The following is a 26,208-nucleotide window of genomic DNA, read 5'->3' as shown; positions in this document are numbered from 1 at the left end:
ACGAAACACATCCCAAGTTACGACACAAACATGACTTACCTTCGGCTGTCGAAACTTCTCTTTGGCAATCTAAATCTAGTTTATTGGCGACTAGGAGGATGGGTGCTGGCTGGCTGCCTTTCACACGACTGATCACATTTCGCATACTGGAGATATCCTGGAAAAGAGAAAGCAAAAGCAGAGGTGTCACATAAGCGTAAATAGCCAACATTACGGTCCTCGGTAATCACAACCGTTTATGGATGGTAGATGTCGACGCTATTATTAGATAGAAGATCATGGGAAGTTCGATGCAGGAAGAGCATTTTGTGCCGCACCGACCGATGCACAGCATGTCGGGCGGTTTTGTTGTCATCGTCGTTTTAGGTGCTATCAATCTTGTTCCGAACGACCAACGACTGAATTATGACTATTGTCGTCGTTCCTTTGCGTTCCGATGTCGATTTATGACGACGTCATAAAATGCAATGACGGTGCCACCAATGCAGATGGTTATATGGTCCCTCCCCGCGGGATGATGCCGGAATGCGCGCGCGGGGTTGGGTCCGGAAATGGCTCGTTGAAAGAAATAAACACAGACTTGGCAGTGCGGAAGGGAACGGATCGACCGACCGACGTGACGGCGGACTCTGTGGTGGTACGCAACTTGCATAAACTGGATGGTGATTAGCTGCATAATAGAGGAAACGGCAAGTGGCTTGTCTGCCTGAGCCGGGCGGTCTGGCGGTGGTAGTCGCCTTCTGGATGGGATGGAACGGATCGTGGCTTCTTGGTTGATTTAGTTGCGATAATGGAGGAGAGATAGTGTGATGGAAAAGGGGGACAATCCCGGGCGGAAGTTGCGCAACAAACTCCGAGGAGGCGATAGTTAATTACATGGCTGGCTAATCATTTGCGAATTGCCCGGGGCTCTTGTAAATTGATGAATAGAACTTTGCATAATTGTTGGGTGATGATATTTTTCATCTGCGAGGTTTAACCCAATTTCCGAAGGCTAGAAGTGTAACAGGATTTGATGACAAGTAGAGAAGTGTAACACATTTATAATAAGGCTTGAGAAGAGCCAAAAGATTCACTTCTTGAAGATAAGATTTGGTGACCCAAGGAACAAATAAATCGGATGATTGAATGATTGATATGAATAAGGAATGAAACCACATAATCTTATAAGCAGTGTTGTAAAATGTCATTTGCATTCGTTTGTATTATTTTCCCAGAACTTTTTTCAGAAGGTAGCTATCAATTCATGTTGTATGGCGAACTTATAGCGCTTAAATGGACCTACAACTTTGTCTAACAAGACTTTGCTGTAAATATGTAATCTGGGGCGTGGGAGGCAAAATGTCATTCAAATGACATTATGTCAAATGACACGTGACATTTTGGAGAGTTTTCACTCTCCAGCCCCAGCTGCTATACTTAGAGCAATGTATCCTTGGATAAAAATAGAGCCCTACTCAAGCGTTATGAGTACATTCAAAATTATGGAATAAATTTGGCTTCTATAGAAAGTTATGAACAAATTAGTCAAATGACATGCAGATGACATTTACAAGCCTGCTTATAAGACAAGTCTTTTGTAATGCGCAGGGAGTTTTGGTGAACATTAGTTTTTTATGGCGTTGATGTTTATAGAATGGAACTTACCTGAAATGTCTGGTGATTCGTTAGCGAGTACATAACAATAAAACCGTGGCCATTTTTGATGTACAGATCCCGCATCGATGCAAACTGTTCTGTGCCGGCAGTGTCAAGGATTTCTAACACACAGGGTGAGCTGTCAACCTATAAGATGAGAAGAGAACGAAAAAAAAAATCAATTAGTGTTTCAGTATGCGATAGAAGGGATCAATATGAATGTCAATTAATATCAGCATTTGTATAGTCCTTTAAATCTTTATTTTTTCAGTTCTCTACAATGAATAGAATCAGTTTTGACTCGTTCCAGCATAGTTGTAAACTATTATCTTTCAACTATTACTGTAACAATCGCTACCCTTTTTTACCATGAATTTTTCATTGTACTAACTTTGTGTATGTGAGAATTTGTGGTACTACCAGGATTACTACCATCACAAGTATTATCATTTGGTGATTCGAAATGAGTTGATTGAATAATCCAATAATTATCTTATACTAGTCGACCCGGCAGACGTTGTCCTGCATAGTAGGCGAGAATGTGCGTTCCGAACTGCCCATGCAAAGTTCGCATAGAAATCACAATTTTAGTTTTTCACGATTTGCTCAACTTTACTCGTAATTTTCGCATTAGGAAATATCATATAAACCCGTCGGAAACTATAACGAATGTTTCTGCTGAAGAAATGAAAAAAATCCATCCAGCCGTTTTCGAGTTATGCGGATACGAACACAGACCATTTCATTTTTATATATAAGATAAACATCATTGTACGTACTTCGAAAACTTATACCTAAGTTTAAAACCCAAACAGACACAAAGGTAAACTTTTCCAAACGCCAACGAACATCTTTTGTTTTCCGTCTGCAAGCCTCTAACCGGAAACGGAATCCTATCGCACCAAACAGCTTAACTTTTTAATACCTTCAGTAAACAAACCACTTTCCATCGGGTCAGGAAAGCTTTTCAAGGCGCCATCATGCCAGCACAGCCATCCTATTTTACAACACTGCATGTTGGAGTCTAGAATAGCATGTTGAAATCACCAAACTGACTTTGTTTGCCGTTTCTACATTAAGTAAGTTGTTCCTGTGACTAAAAGAAAAACCTAACTGAGATTCTCTCCACATGTCAGTCTAGAAAAAAATCAGAAAAATAAAACGAAATACTCAAACATCCTTTTCCGAGCCCGTATCATCATCACTATCATCATCATCATCATCATCGCCACACAACTTTCGTAGTACCTACTTTGCCATTGTTATCCATAATTAGTTTTGAAAACTACTTCAACAGCAAAGTACCCTCGTTCGCCCGCCATAAGCCTTTCCGGCGGTTTCTTGGCCCAGGTTTGGCCCGCCGGCCAAGGAACGACCACATCTGCTCCAATCCGATCCAGCCCAGGTTTACTCTGAAGTGGACGCATTCGCACTTTCTTCAATCGGTGCTTTGTTGGCCACAGTCGGCCTGCTTGCCGCCGCATCGTTCGCCAGTTTCTGTCCACTTCCAAACGGGGTACAGGGCGAGGGGAGGTATTTTTAACTTTTCCACCTTCCAGGGGCGGGATCGCTAGACAAATACTGCTAATTGAAAACTTCAGAAACTTACAATGTCCTCGGAAAATATTAATAAATTTTCGGTTCAGACGTTTCGGAGCGAAGGCATACGGCTCCGTCCGAGCCAGTCAAAGTCCGGTTTAGTGATAAAGTTTTGCTCAACGTCGTCGTTGGCGGGTCGTGCCGCCCTACCGGAGAATGGCTTTGTGGTGAAGGGATAAATGGAGGTAACAACTTAAAATGCTGCTCACCTGAATCGGGAGCATAGATGGGATGTGTTCAGAGGGACTTCAGTGCCGAATCGAATTAGAGATGTGCGGCGGGTCCTAAAAACATCGGAGGAGGTTTTTGCATAATTTTGTTCGAAGGCTTCGTCACGCCTTATTTGTCTTATTTGTCTTATTTGTCTTATTTGTCTTATTTGTCTTATTTGTCTTATTTGTCTTATTTGTCTTATTTGTCTTATTTTCGGCAGTTGCCTGATGCAAAATTTTCTGCAGTGGCGGCGCAAATCTCTAAATTGTATTTACATCAATTCAGGTTTTTGGACTGTGCAGCCTGTGACACGATGACCGAACTGTCTGGAAAGTTTTAAAGGTATATATTTTTGATTAGAATAGCATTGTAAAGGGGGGTCCCGTAGCGTAGTTGGCTACACGTTCGCCTCATAAGCGAATGGTCATGGGTTCGATTCCCAGCCCCTCCACCAAACCTTTGTCAGTCGCCAGAAGCGCAGTCCGTACAGTGGCGTTTTGGGGAACGCGCCTCACCGAAACGGCGACTGATGACGACTGACAAAACGGTTCTTCTCGGAGGCATTCCTCCAACGTTCATCCATTAATGGCAACCGAACAAAGCAACGATCACTGGATTCACCACATGAACACAATGGACTCACGATGCTATGGACTGGCAACGACAACAATAACGAATTATGGACATCTAAAAATAGATTCTGTGTGGACTCTGTACAGCAGAGTACTACAGTAGATCATGGTACAGCAGCGGTTAAGAACACAGAGTGCCTACCAAATAAATATACGAATAAAAAAAAAGCATTGTAAATTGCTATTCCAATAATGCAGATTCAATGTAAAGAGAGGAGCAATTCTCTGGCAAATACAATTTCTAATCTCCCATCATTATGGCTTTTGCTGACTATCGCATTTTCAATTATATTCTTCTTCTTCTTCTTATTGGCATTACATCCCCACACTGGGACAGAGCCGCCTCGCAGCATAGTGTTCATTAAGCACTTCCACAGTTGTTAACTGCGAGGTTTCTAAGCCAAGTTACCATTTTTGCATTCGTATATCATGAGGCTAACACGATTATACTTTTATGCCCAGGGAAGTCGAGACAATTTCCAATCCGAAAATTGCCTAGACCGGCACCGGGAATCGAACCCAGCCACCCTCAGCATGGTCTTGCTTTGTAGCCGCGCGTCTTACCGCACGGCTAAGGAAGGCCCGATATAATTACACTGGGGTCTCTTTTTACGCGGGTCGCTTTTTACGCGACTTTTTTTACGCGGATTTTGGAATTTACGCGGTTTTAATTTTTTACGCGATTTTTCGAAAAAAATCTTGAAATCACGTGAAAATTGTAAAAAGTTGATTTTTTATCGATTTTTACAAAAGTCGTTTTTTACGCGGATTTCGTATTTTACGCGGTTTTCAAAAAAAGTCCTTTTTTTGGGAAAACACTTAGAATATTTAATGGAGGTACGATGCTGGGTTATTAGAGCGAAGGCCGTCAGTTCCGACGGTCATTTGGCCACAACCGTTAGGCCGAATGAGAAGTGAGAAGGTAGAAGTCAGAAGTGAGAAATGAGAAAAAAGGTGTAATATGTGAGATGTGAGAAGTGAGTAGCAAGAAGGGAGAAGGGAGAAGTAAGAAGTAAGAAGCGAGAAGTGTGAAGTGAGAAGCGAGAAGTGAGGAAGTGAGAAGTGAGGAAGTGAGAAGTGAGAAGTAATAAGTGAGAAGCGAGAAGTGAATAGTGAGAAGTGAGATGTGAGAGGTGACAGGTGAGAATTGAGAAGTGATATGGGAGAAATGAGAAGTGAGAAATAATTTGTGAGATGTGAGAAGTGATAAGTGAGAAATGAGAAATAATTTGTGAGAAGTGAGAAGCAAGAAGGGAGAAGTGAGGAAAGTGAAGTGAGAGAGCGAGAAGTGAGAAATAAGAAAGAAGAAATGAGAAGTGGCAAGTGAGAGCCGAGAAGTGAATAGTGAGAAGTGAGTAATGAGATAAACATGTGAGATGTGAGAAGGGAAAACTGAGAAGCGAGAAGCGGTAAGTAAAAAGAAGAAAGTGAGAAGTGAGAAGTGACAAATGAGAGATTAGATACGATAAGTGAGATTTAAGATAGAAAAAGTGAGAAGCGAGAAGAGAGAAATAGGAAAAATGAGAAGTGTGAAGTAAGTAGTGTAAAGTGAGAAGTGAGGAGTAAGCAGTGAATAATGAGAAGTAAGAAACGAGTGGTGTGACCCGAGAAACAAAAAATGAGAAGCGAGAAAGAAGAAGTAAAAAGTGGATGAGAAATGAGATGTGCGAAGTGAGAAGTGAGAAATAAATAGGGAGAAATGATAAGTAAGAAAATGGTAGCAATCAGTTAAATGTGAGATTTGGGAAGTGTGAAGTAAGGAATCATATGCGAGTAGTGAGAAGTAAAAGGTGAGTAGTGGAAAGTGATTTTTGAAAAGTGAAAAGTGAGAAGTGAGATGTAGGAAATCAGAAGTGAGAAAGGAGAAGTGAGAAGTAATATGTAAGATGTAAGAAGTGAGAAACAAGAAGGGAGAAGTGGGAAGGCAGAAATGAGAAATTAGAAGTGAGAAGTAAGAAGCGAGAAGTGAGAAGTAAGAAGTGGGGAGCGAGAAGTGAGAAGTGAGAAGTGAAAAGTGAGACGCGGGAAGTCAGAAGTGAGAGGCGAGAAGTGAATAGTGTGAAGTGAGAAATATGTAAGATTTGAAAAATGAGAAGTGAGAGTCGAGAAATGAGAAGCTATAAGTGAGAAGTGAGATTTAGAAGTGAAAAATTCGATACGAGAAGTGAAGTGTAAGATGTGAGAAGCGAGAAGTGAGAAACGAAAAGTGATAAGTGAGAGCCGATAAATGAGTTGGAAGCGACAAATGAGAATTGAAATTGAAAAGTGAGAAATTCAATACGAGAAGTGAGATGTAAGATGTGAGAAGTGAGAAACGAGATTCGAGAGCCGAGAAATAGGTTGGAAGCGACAAATGAGAAGTGAGAAATTCAATACGAGAAGTAAGATGTGAGAAGTGAGAAGCGAGAAGTGAGAAGTAAGAAGCCAGAATTGAATGAAGAAAACTGGGATGAGAGCAGTGAGATGGGAGAAGTGAGGTGCGAGAAATGAAAAGTAGTAAGATGTGAAGGCAAGGGAAGGCAAGAAGATAGAAGTGGGGAGTGGGAAGTAAGAAGTGAGAAGTGAGAATTGAGGTGCAAGAAGTGCAAAGTGATAGGTGAGAAGTGAATAGTGAGAAGTGAGAAATGAGATAAAGATGTGATATGTGAAAAGTGAGAGCCGAGAAATGAGAAGTTACAAGTGAGAAGTGAGATTTAGAAGTGAGAAGTGAGACATTTGATACGAGAAGTGAGATGTAAGATGTGAGAAGTGAGAAACGAGAAGTGATAAGTGGAAGCCGAGAAGTGAATGGAGAGAAGTGAGATGTGAGAAGTGAGTTAGGAGAAGTGAAGAGTAAGAAATAAAAAGCAATTTGTAAGATGTTAGAAGTGAGAAGGGACAAGAGAGAAGTTAGAAGGGAGAATTGAGGTGTTTGATGGTGATTTGAGAGGTGAGAAGCAAAAAGTTGAGAAGTGAGAAGTGAGAGGCGAGAAATGAAAAGTGAGAAGTGGGATGTAAAATGTGAAAAATGAAATAAAGATGGGAGATGTAAGAAGTTAGAAGGGAGAAGTGTACCACGCGAATTTGACGTCACACGTTTCATTGCTTGGATTGTAAGTCATGATTGTTTAGCTACACTAGTTGAGAGTTCGTTTGGCTACCCTCGTCTTCGCCTCAGCTCGTCTATAGAACCTACAGTGTCTATAATCTAGACTACTTTCCGATTTGGGTACAATATTTAGGCCACTACCCGGGATGTGGGTGGTCGTCGAGTAACTCGATAATATTATTGAGTTCGCAAGCGACAGGCCAAACATAAGACTAGAACAGGACACTTTTATCAGCCACCCGGGAGAAGCGAGAAGGCCGACAAAGGTGCCACAACTGAGGCCTTCTCCTTCCTTGGAACATCGACTATGGCAGAAGAGGCGATTGATTTCGCCCTGACGGCCAACAAGGAAAATATTGCGCCTAACCAAAAACGGCTCAGGCAGCAAACCAGCGAAGGTGCTCAGAGCAAAGCCAAGCAGTAGGCGACAGTAGGACAAATGTCGTCTTGAAGGAGCAGATCGGGATGTAGTGATGCCCGAAGGGTGTTGACCCGAGAAGGCGGAGACCGAAAATCCCTGGCAGCTGGTCAGTAGCTCAAAGCGGAAGTCGAGCGTACTTCGACCCGCAAAGAAAGTTAAGGACAGAGTAGAGGCCTTGCTGCTCAAAACCGATAATCATAAGTACGCTGACGTCGATGCAGGTGACCGAAAAGCATTTGGCGCTGGAATAGGACGCTCGAAGCGTCAGACGCACCAAGACTGGTGAAATGATCTTGGTGCTGAAACGTGGAGCTAGCGGGACGACTGGCCCAACCCTAGCAGAACACATACTTCACATAGGTTGCTGCAACTCATATTGGGTGACGGCGCCGAGGTGAGGTCGTTGGGGACGGAAGTGACCTTCCAGTGCAAGCAACTGGACGAGGTCACGAACGCGGACGACGTCGTCTCTACCGTCAGAGAGCAGTGCGGTACAAAGGTCGTCTATTTGGCACGCAGCTAGCCTACCCTAGTTAATGGAGCGAGGGATGTTGAAATCGACTGGTCAGTAAGCCCAAAAGCAAACTGGACTAGTACTATTGGTGCTTAGAGTCGGGACATAGGACTTTAAGGGCCCAGACCGTAGCAACCTGCGTCGTCATTGTGGTTGAGAAGGGCACAAGGCGCAGGAATGCGATAAGATACCAAAGTGTCCATCAGCACCAGCAAAAAGCAAGCATATAATCACGTTATGGGTGGACCTCCGTGTCCCATCGGAGAGGAAAACAAGAAGAAGCCACGCAAGCAACACAGTTGAACCTTAACCACTGTGCATCTGCCCAGCAGCTGATGTGGCCGTCGGTCTCGGAGTCGATTACCGATGTCGCTCTCCTGTCCGACCCGTACAACGTCCCTGGCTTGGGTCGTTATTTACGTGACTATTGTCACTCGGAATTTATTCCATGTACCACAAGGAGCAAGCAATTTATTTGAAACAGGTTGACAGATCTTTGTTTACGCGTGTAGATCGAAAGGCCTTGCTACAGAAATTTCTTGGAGAGACAAGAAACTATGCTGTGTCACATCATATACTATCTACAATAAGGAACATGTACCATATATGAAACAGGTCGACAGACCTTTGGTTACGCGTGTAGATCTTAAAGCCTTACTTAAGGATTTTTTTTGATAGCCAAGAAGTTATTCTTCATACACATTCTATACTATGTACCACAAAGAGCATGCACCATATTTGAAACAGGTCGACAGACCTTTGGTTACGCGTGTAGATCAAAAGGCCTTACTCCAGGAATTTCTTGGATGGCCAAGAAGTTATTCTTCATTCACATTTTATTCTATGTACCACAAAGAGCATGCACCATATTTGAAACAGGTCGACAGACCTTTGGTTACGCGTGTAGATCAAAAGGCCTTACTGCAGGAATTTCTTGGATGGCCAAGAAGTTATTTTTTATTCACATTCTATTCTATGTACCACAAAGAGCATGCACCATATTTGAAACAGGTCGACAGACCTTTGGTTACGCGTGAAAATAGCAAAAAAAAACCAGATTAATCCACCTAGCGTTGGTGGTGCCTTTCTCGCATTTAGTTAAGACACCAACCTTATATGGGGTTTCTATGGTCCGATGTACCATTTTCTTCATAACTTTTATACGCAATGACAGATCGTCATAAAATTCAATAGTGATCAACAAGGCTTTGTCCCCTGTCGAATGAAACTTGTTGCGAGAAAATCGGTAAAGGATTACTATACATAAAGTTGTCTAATGTTTTTTATAGCTTTTGTGCACACACATACACACACACATACACACGGACAGACAGACATGTGCTCAGCTCGTCGAGCTGAGTCGATTGGTATATAATACTATGGGTCTCAGGGGTTTCTATAAAAAGTTCGTTTTCGGAGTGAAATGATAGCCTTTCGGTTCAACTTTGTTGTACGAGAAAGGCAAAACGTTTTTTATTAAAAGTCGTTTTTTACGCGGTTTTTTTCTACGCGATTCTCGGGATTTACGCGGTTTTATTTTACGCGGATTTTTTTCAAAAGTTTTTATACGCGGTTTTTAAAAAGGGTCGGAAACACGTGAAAGCCACAAAAAAAAACGATTTTAGTGAAGTCGTTTTTTACGCTGTTTTTGGGATTTACGCGGTTTTGATTTACGCGGAACGTATCCCCGCGTAAAACCGACTCCAGTGTATATTATATCAGCGAAAAAGTATCCCAAGAATGTGATCCAGAGTTGAAATCAAATTGTCCACGGAGGTTCCGTGGTTCCGTTCCAACTTTAAAATCAATTAAGTTTACGTCCATCTGGACTTGCACTACACCTGCTTTGAATACATTTGAATAGTAATGAAAAATAAGGTTAGATGAGAACATTCTCTGGCGTTGCTTTTTCTAATTATCAACTCCTTCAGCATGAATATAAAGAAAACCTTATTAGAAAAAAGCAAAAAAAAACTATTTCCTGTCATTCCATCAACTCTTTAGAAGCAGTGTGCTTCAACATCTACTTCCCGGCAGCAGCCCAGACAACAAAGACCGTGTTCGCCTTACATCGGCAAAGAAAGGAGCAGCACATTATTAGCAGTGGTAACAAGTTCCTCTTGGCATCCTGCACCCATCATCGGCCACAGTCATTCCCTACTGCCACGCACACCCATCACGGCCAGAGAGAATTCCACCCAATGAACTTTGGAATGCATTCCTTCCGCTCCGTTTCGATGCACTCCAGGTCGACTTGACATGTTTTCGCAAAATACACAGGATACAAGTCCTTGTAACGGAGCCATCACATGCTTCTATCAAATCCCTCTCCTCTGGCATATAGCACACAACATCGACAGGAAGGAGAATCCACTTTCCTTCCCGCCCGGGCCACAATGCCACCGGGATGCACCTCTGAGTATCTGTGCGGGGAACACTCGTGTGTCAATTCACCTCGCTTTCACTGCGTCAACCAACCGAGCACAGAAATGCAATAAAATAACAATCAACCCGGGTGGAGATCGGATCGAACTTCTCTCGGATCCTGAAGAAGAACCCTCTCAAGATGTTGGGGAAGGGGGGATATGGGTTTCAATCAGACGAACGTCGAAATTGAAAAAAAAAACTATAATGATGCTACTGGCATGCCAACTAACTTCTGACAGTAAACTGCTTCGTTCGACAAAAGGCTTCCCCACTCGGACGATCCTTTTCTGTCTGTGAAGAGTCATACCTACAGATAAATGCGAAAACAAAAATCAAAGCTTTCCTTTGCTGCTCGGAGTCAACTGCAGTAACGAGTAGTGCTACCAGAAACGAAATTTGATTTCATCACGAACTGGGTGCGTTTCAGGGTCGTTGGTCGTGGTTTGGGGACAGTGTGGAGGTCTACTTCTCGGTAAATGTGAGATGAGGCACTTGGAAGTAAGCATTGGAAGTACTCCAGTGGTCCTTAGTTTAACGATAGTGGAACGTTCATAATAGCTGGAATGCCTGGAGATTTATCCGACGATTTGTGTAGGAACATTTCGTTTGGATCTGGGTTTGGATTTCAAACTAAACTTGTTACCCAAATTATTTTTTTTGTTTTGGGGAAGTTAGAAAGGATTCCCAAGTAACCAATAAGCACAATAAGCACTCCAATTCGCCAAATCGCCATATAAGGCCAATATACGGCTATTCAAAATCTTATAAACATTGAAGTAGCACTTTATGGTCTATTTGACGAATTGGAGTGCTTATTGGTTACTTGGGTTCTGTAAAGTACATTCTTTTATACTACTTTTTTAGTTGGTGTGTTGCTCTGAGGCGTGAGAAATGAGTTGAGCGTTTGTCTGAGAACATTCAGCTTTTAGTTTTAATTTTAAGGCTCCATATATTTGAAACGAATAAATTCATCGACAGAATTTCCGTCTTATGAGAAAGCTTTAAGGACAAGCCTCCCGGAATTCAAAACAAAATTCACTCGCGTTTTCAAGGGCACAACACTCACTACGGAAGCAACGCACAAATCTCATTATTGCACCTCCGTTGCGTCGCATTCTTTGGAGATGCGCCCGAAATAGCTCTCGAATTATTGTCCTTGGGATAATAATTTAGCTTTGACGCTGTTTTAAGACATTTTTGTTTCCTTAATAAACTTAAACTTAAAGGTGTCATACATTAAACATATTTCAGTTCGCAGGAAATTTCGTCCACTAAGAACGAGTTTCTATTTTTTTTTACTAAAAATCATAATATGAAATGCGTTTTACAAAAATCAAATTTCTTTTTCTTTTCACTTCCTGAATCTTAGAGTGAATATTTTTTGTATCTGAAGAATTGGTAGTTGGACTTGGAGTATGGACTTGGGTTTCAAAAACATGTTTTTCTGAAGGAAGTAAGGATAAATGAATAAGTAATCGCCCCAACATGTTTTAAAATGTTCCTCCTGATGACCTTCGTAGCCTTTTTAGAATGAATATTTTCAGTCAGTCCCTTTGAGGCAGTAGCCATCGAAAAAGTAAGTACAGCGCGTGTTTTTGTCGTCGTAAATTAGTTAAGATATCGAATCAGTCTCCGGGAAAATACGTTAGACACGCGTTACTTTTCCGACTTTGTATCATCATGAATATGGCATGTCGTTCAAAAGAAATAATTATTTATAAATAACATACTATTTTTTTTGCAGTATAGTGGAGATGCAAAGGATTTCTCGGTCACTTGTTCCAATGAGTGTCGAGCTAATTTTCCTCCCCTCATATTTATTGACTGTGAGGACGTGTCCGGAATCGTTATTGGTCATGAATTAAAGAAACTCCGAAGCATGTACAGTTAGAATAGCTTTATAATCCCAAGAAAACTACTGAATTGGTGAACTGTGCGTATTTGTTGTTTCTCGGCCAATCACGACTAGCAACTACGATGAGTGCAGTCAATCAAGCTGAGCTAAGCTAAGCTGAACATTTTTAGTCAGTTCCATTGATGCAGAGAGTTTCAATTTAAAGGCGCCGAAATGCATTAAAAATATTTTGTTTTGAGAAACAGTATCAAATTAGTGCCTTTTAAAAACTAAAAATTTTCATCCGAAAACCATTGGTGAACGTGTAGGCTTTTTTAGCGGCTGTTGCAATCATGTAACGAACGGGTCGTTTGGATGAATGACGTTTGGCAAATAAGCAGTGCGGAGAGAGAAATGTGAAGTTTGAAGTTAGAAGTGAGGAATAAGAAGTGAGAGGTGCAGTGAAAAGTAAGTAAGATGTAAGAAGTTATAAGTTGGAAGTGTTAAAATCAACTCCTGTTTTCTTTATTTTTTTTCCTTTTCCCTTCTTCGTACTTCTTTTCCTTCTTCCTCCTTCTTCTTCGTCTTCTGTGTCCTTTCTTCCTTCTTCCTTATCTCTTTTTCTTTCTTCCTTTTTTTTCTTACTTTTTAACCTTTTTTCTTTCCCCCCCTCTCCCCATGTGAGATTTTTCCCATACACATATTTTTTTTATTTATATGTAACGTAAGAAAATGGCAGACCTCCCCTTCCCCCCTAAGTGCTTACGTTGTTCGCTCGTACCAATATGTCCAGACCTCACTGTAGATTTGATTATCTTTGTATGAAGAATTTTGTATTAATTATCCGTACTGTACTGACGTCTGGATGAAGCCAACAGTGAAAGTGCTTGTCCGTTGTTATATTTGTAATTAATTATTGTTAATAAATGTTTCCAGTTTCGAGTGCCTGGCGGAACGCAACACTGGAAAACACGTTTCTGTCCATCGTCCGAAAACGAACACGACGGGATGAATTCCCGTCGTAACATACGTAATTAGTGTACGACCCCTTATTTCGCAATATTCGCATCTCACTACCAGCTTCGAACATCGCATTTCTCACTTCTAATTTCTAACTACTTATTACTATTCACTTCTCTTTTCTCATTTCCCAGTAACAACTTCTCACTTCTCATTACTCACTTCCAATTTCTCACTTCTCACTTTTTACTTACTGGGCTTTGGCTTGAATTTGGACCTAAACCTAGATTTGGACTTGGCCTTGGACTTGAACTTGGACTTGGACTTGTATTTGGACTTGGACTTGGAATTGGCTTTGGACTTGGACTTGAATCTGGATTCAGACTTGGAATTCAGCTTGAACTTGGACTTGGATTTGAACTTGGATGGACTTGGACTTGAATTTGGATTTGGACTTGACTTGTACCTGAACCTAGATTTGGACATGGGCTTGGACTTGAACTTAGACCTGGACCTGGACTAGAACTTTAACTTGGGTTTGGATTTGAACTTGGTCTTGGCTTTGGACTTGGACTTGGACTTGAACTTGGACTTGGACCTGAACCTGGACTAGAACTTGATATTGTCTTTGGACTTGGATATGGACTTGGGCTTGGACTTGGGCATGGACTTGATTTGGACTTGAATATACTTGATCTTGGACTTGAACTTGGACTTGGACTTGGACTTGGATTTGGACTTGGGCTAGAACTTGGAATTGGCTTTGGACTTACACTTGAATCTGGATTCGGACTTGGAATTAAACTTGAACTTGGACTTGGATTTGAACTTGGATGGACTTGGACTTGAATTTGGTTTTGGGCTTGATTTGAACCTGAACCTAGATTTGGACTTGGGCTTGGACTTGAACTTAGACCTGGACCTGGACTAGAACTTTAACTTGGGTTTGGATTTGAACTTGGTCTTGGGTTTGGACTTGGACTTGAACTTGGACTTGGACCTGAACCTGGACTAGAACTTGGTATTGTCTTTGGACTTGGATATGGACTTGGGCTTGGACTTGGGCATGGACTTGATTTGGACTTGAATATACTTGATCTTGGACTTGAACTTGGACTTGGACTTGTATTTGGACTTGGGCTTGAACTTGGAATTGGCTTTGGACTTACACTTGAATCTGTATCGGACTTGGAATTAAACTTGAACTTGGACTTGGATTTGAACTTGGATGGACTTGGACTTGAATTTGGTTTTGGGCTTGACTTGGACTTGTGGCACGGCAAATGCTGGGTAAAGCATACCATTGGTACTTCGCGTACCTGAAGGAATAAAATTGACCCCATCTCGCGGTCCTTAGCCTCTTACCCAGCAACTCCTATCCCTACCTCCCCGCGGTGCTGGCCGGGATACGAGCAACCTTAGGGAAGATCGGGTAACCAACCCCGGTGGGAACTATGGTCGTATGCTGACAGGGAAGCGGGGGTTTGCTCCTCTCCGGAGGTGCAAATCTTATTGAGCGTCTGTTCTCCATGTCAGGATCGGCTCACAACAGCGTCTGTTCTCCATGTTAGGGGCGGCTGATCATCGTCCGAGTGCCAGCGAGGGACTCTAAGTGAAACTGTGCACCATGGTCCACCGGAAATAAGGAAGAATGGTCCTCCGGAAATTTAGGGGGTTTGGTGTCAGGCCCTGCAAGCCAGCCAAAAAAAAAACTCATGCAACGAACAATCAACAAGAGAGTACGGACCGAAACCATCGGCGAAGACCACTGCGACGAAAAGGGACTAGCGATTGGAAACTCGGTTCGTGGAACTGCAAATCTTTTTTTTTTTTTTTTTTATCTTTATTATAGAGGTTTGCAGCCCTAGGCTGGCTCACCTCTTAAACAACTGCAAATCTCTCAACTTCATCGGGAGCACACGCATACTCGCTGATGTGCTCAAGGACCGTGGATTCGGCATCGTAGCGCTGCAGGAGGTTTGTTGGAAGGGATCAAGATCAATGGTGCGAACGTTTAGAGGTAATCATACCATCTACCAGAGCTGCGGCAACACACACGAGCTGGGAACAGCTTTCATAGTGATGGGCGATATGCAAAGGCGCGTGATCGGGTGGTGGCCGATCAATGAAAGAATGTGCAGGTTGAGGATCAAAGGCCGGTTCTTCTACTTCAGCATAATCAACGTCCATAGCCCACACTCCGGAAGCACTGATGATGATAAGGACGCATTCTACGCGCAGCTGGAACGTGAGTACGACAGCTGCCCAAGTCACGACGTCAAAATCATCATAGGAGATTTGAACGCTCAGGTTGGCCAAGAGGAGGAGTTTAGACCGACTATTGGAAAGTTCAGCGCTCAACGGCTGACGAACGAAAACGGCCTACGACAAATTGATTTCGCCGCCTCCAAGAATATGGCCATTCGCAGCACCTACTTCCAACACAGCCTCCCGTATCGGTACACCTGGAGATCACCACTGCAGACAGAATCACAAATCGACCACGTTCTGATTGATGGACGGCACTTCTCCGACCTTATCGACGTCAGGACATATCGTGGCGCTAACATCGACTCTGACCACTATCTGGTGATGGTTAAACTGCGCCCAAAACTATCCGTCATCAACAATGTTCGGTACCGACGACCGCCGCGGTACGACCTAGAGCGACTGAAGCAACCTGATGTCGCCACTGCATACGCGCATCATCTCGAGGCAGCGTTGCCGGAAGAGGGTGAGCTCGATGGGGCCCCTCTTGAGGACTGCTGGAGTACAGTTAAAGCAGCCATTAACGACGCAGCGGAGAACAACGTCGGGTATATGGGTCGAAGTCGACGGAACGATTGGTTCGACGAAGAATGCAGACAGATTCTGGAGGAGAAGGACGCAGCGCGGGCGGTCGCGCTGCAGCAAGGTACCCGGCAGAACGTGGAACGTTATAGACGGAAGCGGAGACAGCAGACCCGCCTTTTTCATGAGAAGAAACGCCGCCTGGAAGAAGCGGAATGCGAGGAGATGGAACAGCTGTACCGTTCTCAAGATACACGCAAGTTCTATCAGAAGCTTAACGCATCCCGCAAAGGCTTCGTGCCGCGAGCCGAAATGTGCCGGGATAAGGATGGGAGCATTTTGACGGACGAACGTGTGGTGATCGAAAGGTGGAAGCAGCACTACGAGGAACATCTGAATGGCGCTGAGAGTACAGGCAGTGAGGATGCCATTGAGGGAAGTTAAGGATGCCATTCAACAGCTAAAGACCAATAAAGCAGCTGGTAAGGATGGTATCGGAGCTGAGCTCATCAAGATGGCCCCGGAAAAGCTAGCCACTTGCCTGCACAAATTGATAGTCAGAATCTGGGAAACTGAACAGCTACCGGAGGAGTGGAAGGAAGGGGTTATATGCCCAATCTACAAGAAAGGCGACAAGCTGGAGTGTGAGAACTTTCGAGCGATCGCCATCCTTAATGCCCCCTACAAAGTGATATCCCAGATCATCTTCCGTCGTCTGTCACCATTAGTGAATGAGTTCGTGGGAAGTTATCAAGCCGGCTTCGTTGACGGCCACTCGACAACGGACCAGATCTTTACTGTACGGCAAATCCTTCAAAAATGCCGTGAATACCAGGTCCCAACGCACCATCTGTTCATTGATTTCAAGGCTGCATACGACAGTATAGACCGCGTAGAGCTATGGAAAATTATGGACGAGAACAGCTTCCCTGGGAAGCTTACCAGACTGATCAAAGCAACGGTGGATGGTGTGCAAAACTGTGTGAAGATTTCGGGCGAACACTCCAGTTCGTTCGAATCGCGCCGGGGACTAAGCCAAGGTGATGGACTTTCGTGCCTGTTGTTCAACATTGCGCTAGAAGGTGTCATGCGGAGAGCCGGGTGTAACAGCCGGGGTACGATTTTCAACAGATCCAGTCAATTTATTTGTTTCGCGGATGACATGGACATTGTCGGCCGAACATTTGCAAAGGTGGCAGAACTGTACACCCGCCTGAAACGTGAAGCAACAAAAGTTGAACTGGTGGTGAATGCGTCAAAGACAAAGTACATGCTTGTGGGCGGAACCGAACGCGACAGGGCCCGCCTGGGAAGCAGTGTTACGATAGACGGGGATACCTTCGAGGTGATCGAGGAATTCGTCTACCTCGGATCCTTGCTAACGGCTGACAACAACGTTAGTCGTGAAATACGAAGGCGCATCATCTGTGGAAGTCGGGCCTACTACGGGCTCCAGAAGAAACTGCGGTCGAAAAACATTCGCCACCGCACCAAATGTGTCATGTACAAGACACTTATAAGACCGGTTGTCCTCTACGGACATGAAACATGGACAATGCTCGAGGAGGACTTGTAAGCACTCGGGGTATTCGAGAGACGGGTGCTTAGGACCATCTTTGGCGGTGTGCAAGAAGACGGTGTGTGGCGGCGAAGAATGAACCATGAGCTCGCCCAACTCTACGGCGAACCCAGTATCCAGAAGGTAGCTAAAGCCGGAAGGGTACGATGGGCAGGACATGTTGCAAGAATGCCGGACAGCAACCCTGCAAAGATGGTGTTCGCTTCCGATCCGGCAGGTACGAGACGGCATGGAGCGCAGCGAGCGAGATGGGCAGACCAGGTGCAAAACGACTTGGCGAGCGTGGGGCGTATTCGAGGATGGAGAGATGCGGCCTCGAACCGTGTATTGTGGCGTCAAATTGTTGATTCAGTGTTATCTGTTTAGACGTAAACTAAATAAATGAAATGAATGAATGACTTGGACTTGTACCTGAACCTAGATTTGGACATGGGCTTGGACTTCAACTTGGACTTGGACTCTGACCTGGACCTGGACTAGAAGTTGGACTTGGGTTTGGCTTTGGACTTGGAATTGGACTTGAACTTGGACTTGGCCCTGAACCTGGACTAGAACTTGGTATTGTCTCTGGACTTGGACTTGGACTTGAACTTGGGCTTGGACTTGGGCATGGACTTGATTTGGACTTGAATATACTTGGACCTTGAATTTGGAATTGGACTTGGACATGGACTTGAACTTGGGTATGGACATGGACTTAGATTTAGAATTTGATCTGGACCAGAACCTAGATTTGGACTTGGACTTGGATTTGACTTGAGCTTGAACTTAAGCACAAACTTGGACTTAGACTTGGACTTGGATTTGAACATGGATGGACTTGGACCTGAACTTGGACTTGGATTTGGACTTGGACTTGAACTTGAGCTTGGATATGGACTTGGACTTGAACCTGGACCTAGACCTGTACCTGGACTTGGACTTGGACCTGGACTAGAACTTGAAATTGGCTTTGGATTTGGACTTGGATTTGGACTTGAACTTGGACTTCGGCTTAGGCTTGGACTTGGATTTGGACTTAGATTTGGACTTGAATGGATTTGGACCTGCACTTGAACTTGGAATTGGATTTGAACTTGAACATATACTTGGACAAGAACTTGGACTTGGGTCTGAACTCTGGACCTGAACCTAAATTTGAACTTGGACTTGGATTTGAACCTGAGCCTAGATTAAGACTTAGATAGATTTGGACCTGAACTTGGACTTGGACTTGAACTTGGACTTCGACTTGGACCTGGGCTTGGATTTGGACTTGGACTAGAACTTGGAATTGACTTTGGACTTGGATGGACTGTAACCTGAACTTAGAATTGGACTTGGACTTGGACTAGAACTTGGAACCTTGACTAGGACTTGGCTTTGGACGTTATCTTGGACTTCGACCTGAACTTGGTGTCCGATCACGGACAGTCGAATGATGAGGCCAATCCTTCGGTTGAGGATCCCTGCTGAACAGCCAATTCCTCTTCGGAATGCCAAGGATGATCGGCTAATTCCTTCTCGGCGAAGGAATTCCTGGGGTGTCGATAGCTCAGACTGGAGTGATTAATTAACTTATAGCTCTGAAAAATAGTAGTTGGTTTGACTGCTACTTTTGTCGTGAACACTTGGACCTGGACTTGTATTTGGACTTGGACTTCGACTTGGACTCGAACTTGGACTTGGACTTAAATGAAACCTTGGACTGAGACTTAGATTCGGATTAACACATGGACTAAGACTTGGACTTGAACTAGAATTAAAACATGGATTTGCATTTGCACAATGCGCATGGGATTGGACTTGAACTTAGACTTAGACTTGAACTTGGACTTTTAATTAGACTTGGTCTTGGGCATAGACTTCGACTCCTTATTAGACTTGGCCTTGGGCTTTGTCTTGGACATGGATTGAACTTGAATTGGAATTGGACTTTGACTTAGACTTTGACTTCAACATTGGACTGGACTTGGAGTTGGACTCGGTTAAAGACATGGACTTGGACTTTGACTTAAACTCGAATGAAGACATTGATTTGGATTTGGACTTGGACTTAGACTCAGACTAAGACATTACTCAGATTAAAACATTGATTTAAACTCGGAGTGAGACGTGGACTTGGTCTTTGACTCAAAATAAAACATTAGCTTGTTCACCTGTCATAAGACGAGTTTAAACAATCCCATTGAATTCCACCACTTAATTGTATCTTGACAGATACGTATTTCGACCTCAACAGTAAGGCCGTCTTCAGTGTCTCGTACTTGACTCGACTTACGAGACGTACGAGACACTGAAGACGGCCTTACTGTTGAGGTCGAAATACGTATCTGTCAAGATACAATTAAGTGGTGAAATTCAATGGGATTGTTTAAACTCGTCTTATGACAGGTGAAAACATTCCACTAAAAAGCTCAACATAATTTTTTTATCATTAGCTTGTTTTTGTTTTGGACTTGAAATTTGAGTTGGAGTCAGAGTCTTAGATTCCTCCATGGTCGATAATTGTTTTTTTTTTTAATTTTCAAAAATATGTTGATTTTTTTATTTTTTCACACTCATAAATGTGATGTTTAATATCCATTTTAAAAGTTTTTGGAAACTGGTTGGCTTGGCTGTTAGCTCACAGGTGAACAGTTCGGCCCATATCGGCTAAAATCATGAAATTTCGGATTTGGGCTCCGTTTTCATAATAGAATCAAGATATGTAGAAATCTTAATACCCCTAAAAAGCCCAATTTCAACTTGTTTTTGGACTTATGGACAAGAAAAACAACTTGTTTCAGGACTTGGATAAGACTTTGAATTGGATTTGGACAGAGCTATATCCCTGCACATGGACTCGGCTTCGATTTGGACTTGAGCTCTCGGCTTACCCGACCAGTAGATAGTAACAGATTTATATCAGACCTTGTTATTCTGTTACAGCAGTTTTTTATAACAGCGGTTGTTATAAAACATGTACCATTAGTAGTTAAAATAACAAAAATTGTAACAAAATCTCTTCTAGTTTTAACAAAAATATTACTAAATATGTTATTAATTGAACAAAATTATAACTCGTTGTGTTACATAAAAAGCGGTGAAAATTAATAGTGGTGGTGGACATAGAGTCGAAATTGATCTTTAATTTGGGATTTGATCTATATTCAGATTTGAATTTGGTTTTGGATTGATATTCAGAATAACAGATTTCGAGACGAGCCAGCCTTGGGCTGAAAGTCTCGATAAAGACAAAAAAAAACAGATTTGAGGAGCTGAAACGCAAAAGGGCTGTAAGTGACAAAAACTTAGTTTTGAGAAAAATAGTTTCTCAATATTTTTTCATTCCATACAAATCGTATGGAAGTTCAAAAAATTACTAATTTTTTGAGAAATATCACATGTTTTACAGATAACTCTAAAACCAAGGCATTTTTTGTTGTACATAATCAACTCAAATTTCACCAAAATGTCACTTACACCCCTCTGCTTCTAACCCTCTGCTCACCCCTGTGCTTCTTATATGTATTTGGATTGGTCGTATGAATAATTTATCAAATATTATCTTGTTGTTGTAACCATAGTTGGATTTGATTTGGATGAACAAAAATTTTGTTCGAGATTTAATTAAATACAGAGTTCGTTTAAATTGAAAATTATGTTAAAATATTGAAAATATGTTGAAATTGAAAACTCTATTTATGTTTAAATAGTTTCGAGTTGGATTTAGAAATGGATGTAAATTAGAACTGTATTTAAAGTCTCGTTAATGAAGACAATAATAATAATAACTATTGTGATTTTTCTCTGAATTGTATCTGAAATAATTGTTCCTTTTGCTTGTAATTTTGAATTGAATTTCAATGCACAACTCATAGCCTTTGAATGTTTATTTTTTTGCGAATTCGTGTCCTCCCGAAAGCCCGCTCAAATCATATTAGAAATTCATCAACGACGTTGCAGGTGCGGAAAAACATCGAAATGCTCTCCAGGCAGGCAATAACATTCAAGCGCAAACGCCCGTTCCGGTAAACGATATAAATGTGTACTTAATGGCATAGCCCGAAGGTCTTCAACACAACCAACACAGCTCCCCAATGTTGGGGGACACACACCAACGAAGGCATGCCACAGCAGCCACACCGATGACGGTCGGTGGCGGTCAATTTCGCTTCTGGTACACACCAGCCTCGTAAAACAACTCTATAACCATCCTTCCAAAACGATCCGGAAAAATATACGAAGGTGTACCTACCTGGCCAGTATTTGTTGCTACACGGGTGCACGAAAGTGAAAATGGACCCACCTTGCTTTCCACCACGTGTGTCCTCCCATATTTTATGGGTAATTTAGTCTTGATACACCTCATCACGCGGGTGCTGCTGCCGCGCGCCTCCGACCAACGACAACAACGACGAGCGACAACAGCGAAAGGTACAGAGGTAATTGTTGTTTACTCAGAAGCATATTTACACCTTGAATACATGACTGCCGGGAAACATAAAATGGCAATCTTTCTTGCCTTTTTGTGATATTTTCTTGGCGAAGTTGACCACACATTCCACTTTAGGCCTGCCATTCAGAATGGAGAGCGCTATTTCATGTCACATATTGGCGCCCAACAACGTTTGCATAACTTGCGTTAACTTCAACGTTTCCTCTATGTTATAAAAACCAATCCCACTCATTTGGTTGACCTTCTTTTCGCCACTTTGAATTGATCCCGTTGATGTGTAAACAAGGAGTCTCGAGGTATTTTTTTTTCGTACCGCCATAAATACCATTTCGCACCGATTGGTCCCGTTGACATTGGCGATTCACTCCATCCGGTCGGTAGTAAATTCTAAATGGTCATAAAATGGAAGGGTTTACTATCGACGACGGTTTTATCGTCGGCGGTGTCGGATATGGCTCTCCTCCGAACGGAGCGCTGGCAAAATGCTTCCGTTGGCTGCCGCTTTTCCCTTCGGCTGTCATGTCGCGGCATTTGCCACACAATCGTTCGCAACCACCGAGCAAAGGATTAAAAGGTCACGAACGGTCGGTTTTTGTTTGATTGCTCGATTTTGGGCTGTTGCCTCGTGGCATTAGTGAACTTTTTATGGCGTCAGAATGATTTAATTTCAGGTGTTGTAAAATTCAGTGGGGCTAACATTTTAACAATTTTACCGGGAATGGTCGTCTAGGCAGATTTAACGGTCAGTATCGAATTCGAAATCTGTGACGCGCGTGTCCTTTTTGTAGAATATTACTACATAGTCTTAAAATTCAGTGTGCAACCATACTACGTGTTGCGATGCAACGCTTCAATGCTTTCGTAATGAAGGAAAGGAACGACATACAAATTTCAATTAATCTTTTCGGAAAATATTTCAGCGTATTTGTCAAGCCGACTGCAAACGATATTTCACAACATTGGATTTATAAGATCTTAAACACATTTAATTAAACGAAGTGAAGTTTTTCCTCCTGATCGAAGTTTTAAAAGACCCTCTTCAACAATCTGTACTTCTTATTGAAAGTTCAAATCGACGAACAGTTATACAGCCGGACAAGCCCAACATATTCGAAGAAAAACGCCACAGGGGATTCAAGGATGACCCTTATCAGTTTCAAGGACCGCACCATCAATGGATGGTGGAGCAAACAGAAAAAGGATTCCTGGTCAAACAAAAGGCACCGACAACGACAATGACGACGCGACGAAGGATTACGTTGAACGATTTAGCCTTTTTCGCTGTTTCGCTTTTGATTAGGATTTGATCCCCTGTATCGATTTTGTCCAACCGAAGAGAAGCTTATTAAATTGGGGGAGGACCGTGAATTCGAGGACGACCGAACGGCCAGCTCGGTTCCATTTGCTGACGGTGTCGTAAAATGTGTCGGCCGGCCAGACTCAAACCATAGCTGATTGGATTCCGGTCGAAGAAGATGACGGAAGAGTTTACTTTTATCGGCACTGACGAGATGAGCTGCAAATCCAACCAGGCAGACGCGTTCTTCTTTGAATTGGCGCAATCGATTGGTCGGTGGCGGGCAGGCAGGCAGAGGCAGGCTAGACTCGTGGAATGGACATTTGATTGAGGAGCCGTATAACACTGTCGGGTTTTACGAGCCGGTCGTTAATCTATGACTGCGGTGTGACAGCAATCGGAAATGTGTGCTCGACGATAAGAGTTGGTGCGCTTCGAGTGATTGTTTGAGGATGTGCTGAAGTTATTGACTTTGAGTGGCACTGGTGTTTTGGATTGATGCGTTGATTCCTGATTGTGTTAATAAATTTACAATGGTGAAAATGAGCATTTTGCCGTCTTTGTGCAAAGGAGCTAGGAATCTTTCCATTCAAGCGGATATTGTTCCAGCAAGATATAAACTATCGCTGCTAGACGGGTTGTTCAGTTTTTCAAAGCTTCAACAGCACACGTAATTCACATTTCTTAACAATTGCTAATCCCATTAGAACTGTTACCACTTTGCGCTGTGTGTTCGTTTAAAAAGCTTGCCAAAGAGGATGGCGCCGTTCCGGGTTGGGTATAGCGTGCATTAGACGTTTTTAGGTCAGCTGGTGGAAACGGTGTCGTCAGTTCAACAATAATGTGCCTTACGAAGCAGAACGAGAATCGAATGTTTTCTAGCGATGTTCCTTTGATGTCTCCGTACTTGGGCTCCAGCCAAGGATGGCTTCATTTTCGCATGAAAGAAAATTTGTTCTATTTTGAAACATTCTTGCACGACAGATGCATAAGTTGTTCATTGGAGTATTTTTCATAACCTACTTACTTGGAACATTTGTCAACTAAAAAATCATAAGGGGAACGTACCTGAAAAGAATAGAAAAATAGATTAGAAAAACGTTGTTTTGAGCTTAAATTATTATAGACTGGTTGCATGAACATTGTTGATGTATGTACTATGATCGTTTAGTATTACGAAATATTAGACATAAAATACTGGACGCTTTTTACTTTCGGAAAAGTGATGGTCGGTGCGAACGACTGCGAGGGCAATTATCAACAAAATAGATTCATGATGGATGGATGATTAAATAAAATAATAATAAAAAATCGGTAGAAATATGCACGAATAATGGTTGTGTGCAGATGTCGAAGAATATTTTTCATCACAACTACAGGTTTCGTGAAAAACTGTCAGACAAATATGAATATAAAATATACACGTTCCATTGTCTCATGTAACATTTAGATATAACAAACCGACAAATGTAAAGAGCGGCTCCGTGTCCACCCACTGTCCATATCAGAATGCTGATTAGCCAACGCGTAATGCGTTCTCCCTAAGAGCTGCCTCATGAGATTTCCAACAACAGAATATCACCAGGTTTTCAAATGTGGATATTATCAATATGATTGCAATTTTCTACAATTGCATGAGGTATTAATGGTCGGGGTTCTGCCAATTTGCACCAAGCCTTTGAAAAATTACCCAATTTTACTATCAAAATAACTTGTAGCAGTTCTAATTGTTGAAAACCCGAATCAAACATTTCTCGACTCAGTGATATTCTTTATCAAATGAAAGCATAATTAGATATGAATGTTGTTTTCCGTACTAGCAAAGCATCCCGGTTTGCCTGAATTCCGGAAATCGTTACAACCAAGACATTATGCAGTCTTTGCTGAGCTATGGCATATTTCTCAGTGCTCACCCTGTTCTCGAGCAAAATCTTAGGTATAACATAAATAGAGCAAATGGAAAACATATTTGGACGTCGATATCAAACTGAAATCATGAATTGCTTTCAAATTATAATTTCCGCGATTGATTACATCTTTTGATTTCATTTTGCTGTAGATTTCTAAATTGTATGACACCAAACTGATGACTTATTTTGTTGACGAAAACCAGCACGAAAATTAGTTTTCAATTTGCTTTCATCGTTTTTTTCTGCTACAGATTTTCTTTTAACTTTTAACCGTTGAAAAGACCAAAAGGATATCAAATACAATTGAAATTACTTATCGATTCGAAAGAGATATCCAACTTTTTACGCGACAATGCACACTGGGGATTTTCAAAAGCAAAAGGCTCGAAATTCAATTACTCCAGCTGACGCTGCAAAATTTCCAGAAAGTAGATGTTTCCTGAAGGGAAAACGTGTGATTAATCGATTGCGAGGGGTTTCGTGCTGGTCAGATCGCTTTAAAGTGCCCATTTTGCCCAAATTCCCCTAAAAATCACAATATTTCTACTATGTCTTGAACTGACGCTGATATTTTTTCAATAATTATAAGTTTCCTGTACCTTGAAGTGACGCTGATATATTCTCAACAAAAATGTTACGAAATGTTGCGGAAAAGACAATAAAATTCAATGAAGAACACTCTTCAGGAGGTAGAAACATATTGCTCAAACATACTTTGTCTTGTGCGATTCTTTCTTCAAAGGATGCATTTTTCCGGCATATGGAAAAGGAAGATATGAATCCCTTTTTTCAAATGCTTCTAAAGTATTTTTTTAAACTAGAATCAATGTTAATCAATTTGATTCCTTTTTTCAATTGATGTATTTTCATGGTTTATGACAAGGGA

At 42.2% G+C, this 26,208-nt stretch overlaps 1 protein-coding gene and 1 pseudogene across 5 annotated transcripts in view; both read right to left on the bottom strand.

The window, feature by feature from the left end:
• Positions 1–26,208, bottom strand: part of LOC134226160 (ras-related protein Rap-2a) — a 486,525-nt gene that overhangs the window by 31,161 nt on the left and 429,156 nt on the right. For all 5 annotated transcript variants that reach the window (XM_062706753.1, XM_062706750.1, XM_062706751.1 and 2 more), the window contains 2 exons: positions 1,648–1,785; positions 40–157 (listed from right to left, as the gene is read on the bottom strand). In XM_062706753.1, coding sequence (XP_062562737.1) covers positions 40–157; positions 1,648–1,785 — 256 coding nt within the window. The remainder of the gene's footprint in view (positions 1–39; positions 158–1,647; positions 1,786–26,208) is intronic.
• LOC134221385 (serine/arginine-rich splicing factor 4-like) lies at positions 3,727–22,636 on the bottom strand (annotated as a pseudogene).

This window comes from Armigeres subalbatus, chromosome 3 (genome assembly GCF_024139115.2).
Source record: "Armigeres subalbatus isolate Guangzhou_Male chromosome 3, GZ_Asu_2, whole genome shotgun sequence".
Taxonomy (NCBI): Eukaryota; Metazoa; Arthropoda; class Insecta; order Diptera; family Culicidae; genus Armigeres; species Armigeres subalbatus.
The sequence above is the reverse complement of the archived record's forward strand: the minus strand, read 5'-3'. Positions and strand labels throughout refer to the sequence as shown.